The 10523-nt window shown below is 37.5% G+C and overlaps 3 protein-coding genes across 6 annotated transcripts; all 3 read right to left on the bottom strand.

Moving 5' to 3' along the window:
• Positions 1-830: 830 nt before the first annotated feature.
• Beg (malonyl-CoA-acyl carrier protein transacylase beg) lies at positions 831-3699 on the bottom strand. The gene is made up of 4 exons (XM_076778708.1): positions 3684-3699; positions 2742-2768; positions 1409-2066; positions 831-1313 (listed from the first exon to the last, which is right to left on the bottom strand). The coding sequence occupies exons 1-4, from the start codon at positions 3697-3699 to the stop codon at positions 872-874; spliced, it is 1143 nt and encodes a 380-aa protein (XP_076634823.1). The 3' UTR covers positions 831-871.
• Positions 3700-6752: 3053 nt separating this feature from the next.
• Smd1 (small ribonucleoprotein particle protein SmD1) lies at positions 6753-7993 on the bottom strand. The gene is made up of 4 exons (XM_076779105.1): positions 7883-7993; positions 7640-7716; positions 7162-7359; positions 6753-6971 (listed from the first exon to the last, which is right to left on the bottom strand). Exons 1-4 carry the CDS (start codon positions 7894-7896, stop codon positions 6889-6891), a joined length of 372 nt encoding a protein of 123 aa, XP_076635220.1. The 5' UTR covers positions 7897-7993; the 3' UTR covers positions 6753-6888.
• A 514-nt stretch (positions 7994-8507) lies between these two features.
• LOC143348618 (E3 ubiquitin-protein ligase RNF181-like) lies at positions 8508-10080 on the bottom strand. Of its 4 annotated transcripts, none has more exons than XR_013080800.1 (4): positions 9857-10059; positions 9482-9789; positions 9040-9402; positions 8508-8958 (listed from the first exon to the last, which is right to left on the bottom strand). XR_013080800.1 is itself a non-coding variant. In XM_076779103.1 (4 exons), the coding sequence occupies exons 1-3, from the start codon at positions 9861-9863 to the stop codon at positions 9268-9270; spliced, it is 450 nt and encodes a 149-aa protein (XP_076635218.1). In that variant the 5' UTR covers positions 9864-10062; the 3' UTR covers positions 8508-9174; positions 9264-9267. The 4 variants fall into 4 exon arrangements, 3 of the variants coding, with proteins under 3 accessions (XP_076635218.1, XP_076635219.1, XP_076635217.1); XM_076779103.1 differs by having other exon boundaries at positions 8508-9174; positions 9264-9402; positions 9857-10062; XM_076779104.1 differs by having other exon boundaries at positions 8508-9402; positions 9922-10080.
• Between the last annotated feature and the right edge of the window lie 443 nt (positions 10081-10523).

A 10523-nucleotide genomic window follows, 5' to 3' on the forward strand; every position in this document is an offset into this window, starting at 1 on the left:
GTTTCTTCTTCGACCAACGATCGTAGGTCGCAGAAGATCTTTATTAATGGAGGGTGGTTGGGAATCGGTCAGGACGGGTCTCCATTCGCAGCAACCTCCTCGTGGTGAGACCTGGGTAATATTATTTAACGTTTAATTAATAATTGTAATACTCTTAGCTGGGTAATGCAATTATTAATTAAAAACTAAATAATATTAGCAAATTGGCTGCGATCCGCTTTGCATAGGTCATCATAAATATAGTGCTTCTACGCTAGATTATTTTTGATTCTCATTGATTCATCAAAGATTGTAGAGTATTGTCAAAGACGAGGTATACGAGTAGATCTTTCACCCAATGTATTTTTTCAGCTCATTTTTATGGGATCTCGAAACCCCATTACCATTTTCGTGTCATTCGCAACGTTACCAACAGATTCAGAAATGAATTTTAATCCCTTCTATAGTTAACTCACATGCATTTACGCATACACTACAGTTGTTTGCCTATCAATACTAATTCAGTGAATAGTTCCTCAACTGACCACCATCCATGAGAAGAGGACGCTAAAATCACCTCCGAATTTTCAGGTCGGTATGGCAGTCAGATTGGGCCACGAAAGTCCATAAGGTAAAAGCACAGACGAGGTATATGAGTAGACTTTTCACCTTTTCACCACAAAAAATTCTCTCGAATTATAAATACAAATTTCTTTTTGTTAAAAAAAAAAAAAAAAAAAAAACTATATTATATATAAACATTAAATTATGTATTTATACAACTGTGACATTTAAATGTAGTTCATACATATACTTTAATGTATTTATTTTAAGAAAGAAATACGACCAACGTAATGAAAATTATATATTCACTCTTCTACTAAATACAAAATTAAATTGCAATACACGAGTTATGTGCTTTTGCATTAATTAATTTTAAAATAGTTTTCATTCTTCCTTCTGATGCTATGTCGTACGTTTTTGGAAATGATGTATTTTGTGGTCTGTTATATATACTTTGTATGCACTGTTCCCACTTAAGTGGCGAAACAATTTGTTTTAGTATATATTTCTTCATGAATTTTAGGGTGCCATATGGTTTTCCTTTGTAATTGGAATACACTTTACATCTAGGTTCATCTATTTCTATTGATGTTAATATTTTAAACACTGGCTTCAAACTAGGATTCATTAGCGGTGTATGGAATGCTCCTGATACAGGTAATCTACTTATGTTTCTAAAGCCGAACTCTTTACTATGCTTTTCAATATATTGTAATGCTTCTATATTTCCTGCCAATATCTTCCTTTCTGTGCATAGAAAAATAGCAACTCTAAAACAAATGTGTCATATGATTAATTTTGTAGCAGAATTATATATTATTTTTTAACATTTATCAGTTACTAAAATACTGCACAAATATTTCACCTGCATATTGGATTCTCAATGCCCATTTCCATTGCCCACTTCTCTGCATCTATACAAGCTTTGGAAACTTCTGCTTCCCGTGTACATACCACAGACATCATTCCTTGGGGTATTTGATCTGCAGCATACTGCATAGCTTTCCCTCTGACATGAACCAATCTAATTCCATCTTCAAACGTTATGGCACCAGAAAGAATTAAAGAAGTTATTTCCCCTACACTATAACCTGCTGTAGCAACACAGTTATTAAGTGCAGTAGGCCTTTCTTCGCGAAGTTTTTCTAATGCAGCCAATGATGAAACTACCGTAGCAGCTTGGTTGAACTCGGTCCTGTCCAATTTTTCTTGTGGACCATTTAAACAAAGTTTTAATAGATCATAATTAAGTATTTCATTGGCAGAGTCAAAAAGTTCTTTAGCAGCTGGGAAATGCATATATTTCTTGACTGTGCCAACTCTAATAGTACCTTGTCCAGGAAATAATAATACTGAGGTACTTTCTGGATCTATAGATGGTTCTTCATCATCTGTTTTTTTCACTGGCACATCTTTATGATACGGCGTTGTTGCCCAATTTTTATCATTGGCATCTTTGTATGTTGTGGATTGTTCGAGCAGATGGGAAACATCTTGCGTATTATACGAAGACTCGAAATTATCTGTTGAAAATTCTTCTATATTTTTGGTCACATCATTTGAAAATTTATTCACGTGCCCTAACCAAACACTTCTTCTTAACGGAATAAGTATTTTGTGGGATAACATACGTTGATGCATTTTAACTAATTTAAATACAATTTTAACGTTGTTAAATTTTACAATGTAATATAAACTATTTAAAAAATAAAATCATTCGTATAAGGTTAACTTAATCAAAAAACAATACTAATATTGTATATGTGATTTTCACATAATCTAGGCGTTAAATTTCAATGATTATAAAAATAAAACGAATATACAATTTTAATTGTTCGATAAAATAACAATGTTAATACAAACTATCAAGTTGAACTATATTGCAGAGATATTGAATTTAAGGTAATATAATGTTTATTACGCTTGTGTACACTAATCGTGATTAAGCGAAACAGAAGTAAAAATTAAACTTATTTTCATAGTAATTGTAAAAACTAAACTCTGGTGAAAAATGGTAGTGTTTTGTAACTTTGTGTGAAAGCAGGATAGACTGCCAAAATAAGAAGAGAAATAATAGTGACAATATTAATGTGAAAATTACGTTTCGTAGGTACAAAAATTAGATTATTATATTTTTAGAATATATTTTATTCTGATCTTTGATTCTTTTTGTACTTTCTCAAAGCATCGTGATATACCGGATGATTTGCTCACTAGTGTAGGTACTCAAAGCAGTAACAAAGTAACATATAGAGCTGTTAAGCTGTAAAAGTCCAATTGTATCCTGATTAGACAGAGACACACAAATACTGCGTACTTTTCCTATCAAGTGCAAAATCAGATTCTTGCGTGTGTGAGCTCGTAGATTTTCGGAAAGTTGATAAAGGCAAACTGACATATACTCTCTTTCTCGATTCTCCGGAGCTACCCGAAGTAATTTCGACCGCCTCGTGGGAGTCGAGAAAGCCGCCCAAGTTTGTCGTGAAATAGTTCGTTATTTTCAACGATAGATGACGGTTTTTATCGACCGCAGGCCCTCTGGTGCTAAAAAGCCCAAGCTTGTCGAGAAATCCATCTAGCGTGGACGAGACGAAGTATCCCACGACAAACTTGGACGTTTTAGCACCAGAGGGCCTGAGGTCGGTAAATAAGTGCCATCTAACGTCGAAGGTAACAAACTATTCCACAACAAACTTGGGCGTTTTAGCACCAGAGGGCTTGAGGTCGGTAAATAAGCGCCATCTATCGTTGGAGGCAACGAACTATTCCACGACAAACTTGGACGTTTTGCCGTAAATGGCTGTACAAATTATGTACCACCGATGGGTCACACTTTCTTTAACTTATAGACAGGGAGCATCTCAGACACAGAGATGCCGGATTCAGCACCCGGTGCCCTACTCACCCACACCAGATCACGCGTACGTGAGCTCGTAGAGTTTCGGAAAGTCAACAAAGGCAAACTGACACATGCCCTCTTTCTCGATTATTCCGAAGCTGCCCGAAGTAATTTCGGACCGCCTTGTGGGAGTCGAAAGAGAAAGGCTCACATTTGCCTTCTCGCTCTTAACAACTGAAATCCGACCTCCCGTCTACGGCATACGATTCGGAATCTTGACTGCCCAGATATTTTTACTTACCTTTCCTAGAGTTCATTACTGAACTCTGCAAATTACTCCTGGTTTCTATTTGCCTCTGATGACCTCTGATGACCAGTGCTGACAAAAGTACAGAACTCCCGACAACTTTTTACACCATACAGCGACTGTTACTGACTGCTCCTGATTACTGCTTGCCTCTGCTGGACTCTGCTGACCATCGCCTATATTTCTGACAACCTAACGATTACTACTGACTTCTGCTAACCTCTGTTGGTTTTTGCTGATCTCTGTCAGCGTGTGCATGTCTCTGCTGAACTTTCCTGGCCTCTGCCGAACGCTACTGACCACTGCAGGTATTTCTGATAATGTAAAACGATTAATACTTACTACTGCATGCCCCTACAAGTCTCTGCTTGCCTTTCCAGGTTTCTGCTTGCCTGTGCATGCCTATGCTGGCCTCTGTTGAACACTGCTGACCACACCTGATGCTTCTGACATCGTATAACAATTACTACATGCTACTGTTCGCCCCTGCTGATCTCTGCTTGCCACTGCATGCCTCTGCTCGTCTCTGCTGACCGCTGCTGACCACCTCTGATGCTTCCGACAACATATAACGCTTACTACTTGCTACTATTCGCCCCTGGTGATCTCTGCTTGCCCCTACTGACCACCGCTTATATTTCTGGCAACGTACAACAATTACTACGACTCCTGCCTTCCTCTGTTAACATCTGCCAGCGTCCCCTGGCCTAAGCTGGCGTCTGCTCACCGCCGCTCACCACTGCTGACCACCGTTTATATTTCTGACAACGTACAACGATTACTACTGGCTACTGTCACCCTCTGTCACCCTCTGCTGACCTCTGTCAACATCTCCCGACGTCAGCTGACCATCGCTGACCAACGCTGACCAACGCTGACCAACGCTGACCATCGCTGACCATCGCTGACCATCGCTGACCATCGCTCACCGTTGCTGACAAATTGTGACACGATGTAATGTAATATAATATGTTTATATGTATTAAAGTGTTGTATAATGTAAATCTATTGCAATAAATGATATAATTTCAAAGAATTCTGTGTGTTCTCATCATTTTTACCCTTCTTTTCCTATCGAAATCATTCCCTTAGTTATAAGACACTCCGAATGTTTTAAAGTTTTCTAAGTCCCCCGGAAAGATTTCAAATTTCCCGCTGCCAGGAATTTTTGCGAATCCCTGAAACTTACCGACGTCCCTGAAACTTCTCGGAATCCCTGAAATTTCCAAGAAGCTTCAGGAACCGGCAAAAATTCCGGCCGCGAGGAATTTTGAAGAGCTATTACGTAATATTACGTAATAGCTTTTTAAATTTATTGCCGAAAAATTCAGGCCGGAATTGTAGCCGCTGCCTGAAACTTCTTGGAAATTTCAGGGATTCCGAGAAGTTTCAGGGACGCCGGTAAGTTTCAGGGATCCGAGAATTTTCAGGAATTCTTAGAAATGACGTAATTTCAATTTGGAAAGGGAAAGAGGGGTAAAAAATGATGAGAATACATAGAATTCTTTGAAATTATATCATTTATTGTCATAGATTTACATTATACAAAACTTTAATACATATAAACATATTATATTATATAACATCATGTCATAAGTTGTCAGCAACGGTCAGCAGTGGTCAGCGATGGTCAGTTGACGTCGGGAGATGTTGGCAGAGGCCAGCTTAGGTCGAGAGATGCTGGCAGAGGTCAGCAGAGGCTGGCTGTAGCCAGTAGTAATCGTTGTACGTTGCCAGAAATATAAGCGGTGGTCAGCAGAGGCCAACGGAGGCCAGCAGAGGCATGCAGAGGCAAGTAGAGTCCAACAGGAGCAAGCAGTAACATGTAGTAATCGTTGTACGTTGTCGGAAGCATCAGGGGTGGTCAGCAGCGGTCAGCAGAGGCCAGCAGAGGCATGCAGGGGCAAGCAGAGTCCAGCAGGGACAGGCAGTAGCAAGTTGTAATCGTTATACGTTGTCGGAAGCATCAGGGATGGTCAGCTGTGGTCAGCAGAGGCTAGCAGTGGCAAGCAGTGGCAAGCAGAGTCCAGCAGGGGCAGGCAGTAGCAAGTTGTAATCGTTATACGTTGTCAGAAGTAACAGGAGTGGTCAGTAGCGGTCAGCAGAGTCCAGCAGAGGCAGGCAGAAGTCAGTAGTAATTGTTATACGTTGTCAGAAATATAGGCGGTGGTCAGCAGAGGCCAGCAGAGGCTGGGAGAGGCTAACAGTTGCCAGGCGTAATCGTTATACGTTGTCAGAAATTCCAGGAGTGGTCAGCAGCGGTTAGCAGAGGCCAGTGGAAACCTGTTGACGGGAGGTCGGATATTAGTTGTTCAAGAGCGAGAAGGAAAGTGTGAGCCTTTCTCTCTCGACTCCCACGAGACGGTCCTAACTTACTTTGGGCAGCTTCGGTGAATCGAGAAAGAGGGCATATGTCATTTTGTCTTTGTCGACCCTCCGAGGTCTTTCGGACAAACTAAACGGACATTTAAGTGGGCAAGAATACAGTCACTTATGGAGACACTACTGTAGTATTATAATAATAATAAGCTTTAGACACTGTTTATTAATTAGACTAAAGTACATATAGTTTCAAGTTAATGTGTATTACGCTTGACGGGATGTGAAGCCGTGTATTTGCTCAATGAAACGTAGAAACGTAGTTCTACTACTAGAACTAAAACGTAGTTCGGCGTTAATAGTGAAGCATTTACAAATGATCTAAATTATTGAGTACACTATTGTTGCAATAATAAATAAATTAAAGTTAGATTTCGATCGTAAGTAATTGGAACACCATCTAGTGTGCAAAAAGGTGAATTATTTCTCGACAAACTTGGGCGTTTTATCGTAGATGTCGTCTTGATATATATAGAGTTCATTACATAAAATTCAAATTCGAGAGGATATCTCGTAGACTAAAGGTGACCACCAATTGTGCTAGAGGAAAAAGTTGTTCAAAATGGTACACTTGACAATGCATGTGAAAGTCAGAGTCATTGGAACACATTCTCCTGAATTAAATAATTACCTGTAAATCTAGTGTCAAAGCTATTAAGACACCTATAATAAAAAATGCTAACATAATTAGAAAATGAGTGCAATTTATTAGGTTATATCAATGGCATATAGTATGTATGAATATTACACGAATATAAATTCTTTTCCTTTAATATGAAAATGTCGAATTAAATTTATTTAAATACAACACTATGTGTCATTAACGTCTGCCTCTTCCTCTACCTCGTCCACCACGACCGCCTCTGGTACCGCGTCCGCCTCGTCCTCGACCACGTGCTGCTCCTAAAAATATAAAATAATTTCCAAGTACTATTTTGACTCAATAAAAATAACATTAATCATTGCATGATAAAGACATATAAACGCCCAGAAAATCCTATAAAGCAGACTCTGTACTCAGCACATTTAAAACATCTATGTACAGATTACAATGATTTCAAATTTTTATATATAATTTTACAAATGTACTAACCTCTTGCAGCTTCCTTTTTCTTAGCTTTTGCTTTTGGTGTGTCATCTATGAGTAAGGTTTCAAGTGGTAACGAATCTGGCAATATATAATACCTTATATTATTGCCTCGTAAACTTAAGGTATCTAATTGAACAGGGTCTCTGTTCTTTATAGTCATTTTTACTGTTTTTAAATGCGTATTCATCGCCACATCAACTCCTGGAATCAAATATAGTGCAAAATGTTTAGGTTTAAGTTTAAATTAAAAAATGGGAGTACTTTTTATTTAATCAGTATAATACATAGATAAGACCAGATTAGCACCAATTGACATCCTGAATTTTGTATATTCCCTTTATGTACGTTACATTCGTTTTATTCGATGAATAAAATAAAATAAACATTAGCGATACATGTCTATAGTGCTCCACGGATCTTATCTGCTCATTTGTACATAGAAACTACATGCAACAATAAAGTGTAGGTTATGTTATCATACCAGAAATAGTGCCGTATACTTGAGTACCATTCTTCAGTTCTATCGTTACAGTCTCATGACTGAGTTTCATCAAGAATCTAAAATCATTATAATATTATATAGCGAATAAAATTAATTTCTAACTAAACAATTTATGTACACTAACTGCTTGTTCTTCAAAATCATTACACTGTTCGCATATATAATCTTACGTACATAATTTAATTACAATAAATTCATAAATTTTTACATTAATTTACATACCTTACAAGCTTCATATTATTCTTATGTTTTTTGTCACGTTGAAATTGCAATTGCAGTTACTATCATATCCCTTATCCTTGTTGTTTGATCACCAATATACCCCATCTATGGTACACAACATAAAACGGCAAATTACTTACACCATAGAATAATGATAGATACAGAAGTATCACTCAACGTCATTTTTGGTTTTGCGCTTTTCCCATGCGCAAGAGGATGTGCACTGTTGCGTCCCGAGTTCGCGGTTTAGGGAAAAAGAAGTGGGTTGGTGCCCATGGAGCGCTGAACCGCTCTGCTCGACGAAGCGCGCAAAATAAAAACTTTGAAATTTTCCGGTGTAACTCCAACGAATTTACTTTATTCGATAGATTGACAAACTTGGCCGTATTTTAGATATTCGCTGTACTCTCTCGAGAATTGATCTGATGTCTAAGTTCTGATTTTTACAATAAGCAAACCTCGGTGGCTCCTACCAAGGTGACAGCGACGAACGATGCTCAGCGGAGGGAGGATTGGTCAAGCTAATCCTCAACGTCGTCACCTTGGTAGGGCGGTTCCTAACATTTTGCAACATTCCCGCCCACTCTGCTGTCTAGCAAAAATACCGAATAAGGAATATAAGATAAACAATTATTTATCCATTAATTATTAAAGAAAAGTACAAATTTCAATTATAGAACGAAATATTTCACAATTAACAGATACAAACTTATAATAAAAAAAATTTTAAACTTATAATAAAAACATTTGATCGATTAACTGTCAAGAATAAATTGCTATATATCAGTTTCATCAATTATTTGTTATTCAAATAAAATTTTCCCAACCCTGATTCGTATTGTTCTTATCCTTTTGTGTTGCTTAAAGTTACACATTGTAATTTAAATTAGCATAATTTATTTAGTGGTTTTGATCAATTACGAGCACACGCATATGTTCTTATTGTATTATAAAAAAAAAAGGAAAACAAAGAAAGACAAGTGGATCGATTCCATGACAGATTCCACAAGCAAGTACACTGCTGGATCAACTGTTGCATCATCTTGAAAATACGTTCAATGTTCCTTAAACTTTGGCTGCCAACCGGGAAATAAAAAGACTCTCGATATCTGAAATAGTATTACTTTCCAAATTCAAAATATATTAAATAAAGTTACTTGTTTTCTTCATATCTAGCAATTCCCCTAGATTTGGAAGCAATCCATCACTGTAGCCTAAAAACCCCATTTTTTCAAAAATGAAGCTGTGGTACATCATATGGTTTCGTGCATCATTAATGATCCTGAACAAGTCTGCAAAATTTGATCTTGATCTGTGAAACACAATTCTGGTCCTCCCTTTGCAGCAAATAAAAACACTATGTTTGTACACAAATATATACTTTTCTACATAAACATTGAATTATGTAAAGCCTCTAGGTCTTTTTCTCTTTCCACTGCACGTTGTTTCTCTTTCCTGTACATTTCATAGTCCTCGTCATCTGTTGGTAATTGATGTCTGCATAATGGACATGAATTTGTCTAGAAATATAAAATCTGTTTCATCCAGCGAGTCCTGTGTTTTCTTAATGTGTCAACAATGACTATTAAGAATTGGTACCTTTTCTAACCATGGTATTATACATTCTTTATGAAAAACATGTTTACAGGGCATGCACTTTGCAGATATTCCAACTTCTAAATCTTTTAAACATACAGGGCATTGTTTTGAATCTAGTGATCCGATTTCAATTTCTTTCAAATTTTCAATTGCAGATTTTGAAGCAGGAGGTGGTAGTCTAGTGGTTTGGCCCAATAAATCCCACATACCAAAATCTCGTAAAAGCCTTGCCATTTGGATTAGATGGTTTGGCGCCTCGCCATCCCTTAACGGTGTCCATCCCATTTCATCGAAATAATCCGACATTTCTTAACAGAAAAAGTTGTAGCTAACTTCACTTACACTTATTTTGTAACGTATAATCGTTATTTGTACTTTTCATTTCGCATTATCGGCGAAGTAACACGTTGTATTTAATTTCATACTGACTAACTGTATACCTGTCAATTTGATATTTAACGTTATACAGATTGATCGATTAAAGTCGATATCAAGAACAGAAAGTCACGAATTGTCTGTCACGCCGTGACGGTCACGAGGGCATTTTTTGATGACAATCTATCAGCCATCAGCATTGGCCCTCTATGAGACACCAAAGGAAGTTAGTTATGCTTTTTTCTATAGTCCATTTAAGCCGACTAGTGTGGCCAGATTTGGTACAATTGAGTGCATCGATGACGACACTAGTAACGACGAACTTCCTTAGCGTCTAACAGAGTGGTGGGGAAAGCCGCATACATATTCTACGAAATCGAGAAAGAAGGCGAGTGTAAATCTTTCCTTCTTGACCTTGAACAGTTGAAGTCAGGCATTTTTACAGGCATTTTTACGTTATACAGGGTGTTTGACCACCTCTGAAAAAAATTTTAACGGAAAATTCTAGAGGCCAAAATAAGACGAAAATCAAGAATACCAATTTGTTGATTGAGGCTTCGTTAAAAAGTTATTAACGTTTAAAGTTCCACCTGTAGAACGATAATTTGCGAACAGCTGCGTGCATGCGATAGTGGTTCTCACTCAGGATGAGAAACTACTTACTGAT

This window comes from Colletes latitarsis, chromosome 11 (assembly GCF_051014445.1).
Source record: "Colletes latitarsis isolate SP2378_abdomen chromosome 11, iyColLati1, whole genome shotgun sequence".
Taxonomy (NCBI): domain Eukaryota; kingdom Metazoa; phylum Arthropoda; class Insecta; order Hymenoptera; family Colletidae; genus Colletes; species Colletes latitarsis.

What these genes read in the sequence shown, in the direction of transcription:
- Beg (XM_076778708.1), bottom strand. An exon ending in ACTAGTGAGCAAATCATCCG is followed by an intron (nt 2,067 to 2,741) that starts GTATATCACGAT and finishes AATTTTCAACAG; the next exon opens with ATAATTTCGAGTCTTCGTAT. An exon ending in ATTGAGAATCCAATATGCAG is followed by an intron (nt 1,314 to 1,408) that starts GTGAAATATTTG and finishes CATTTGTTTTAG; the next exon opens with AGTTGCTATTTTTCTATGCA.
- Smd1 (XM_076779105.1), bottom strand. An exon ending in AGTATACGGCACTATTTCTG is followed by an intron (nt 7,360 to 7,639) that starts GTATGATAACAT and finishes ATTTGATTCCAG; the next exon opens with GAGTTGATGTGGCGATGAAT. An exon ending in GAAAAAGGAAGCTGCAAGAG is followed by an intron (nt 6,972 to 7,161) that starts GTTAGTACATTT and finishes TTATATTTTTAG; the next exon opens with GAGCAGCACGTGGTCGAGGA.
- LOC143348618 (XM_076779103.1), bottom strand. An exon ending in TAATACCATGGTTAGAAAAG is followed by an intron (nt 9,403 to 9,481) that starts GTACCAATTCTT and finishes TTATATTTCTAG; the next exon opens with ACAAATTCATGTCCATTATG.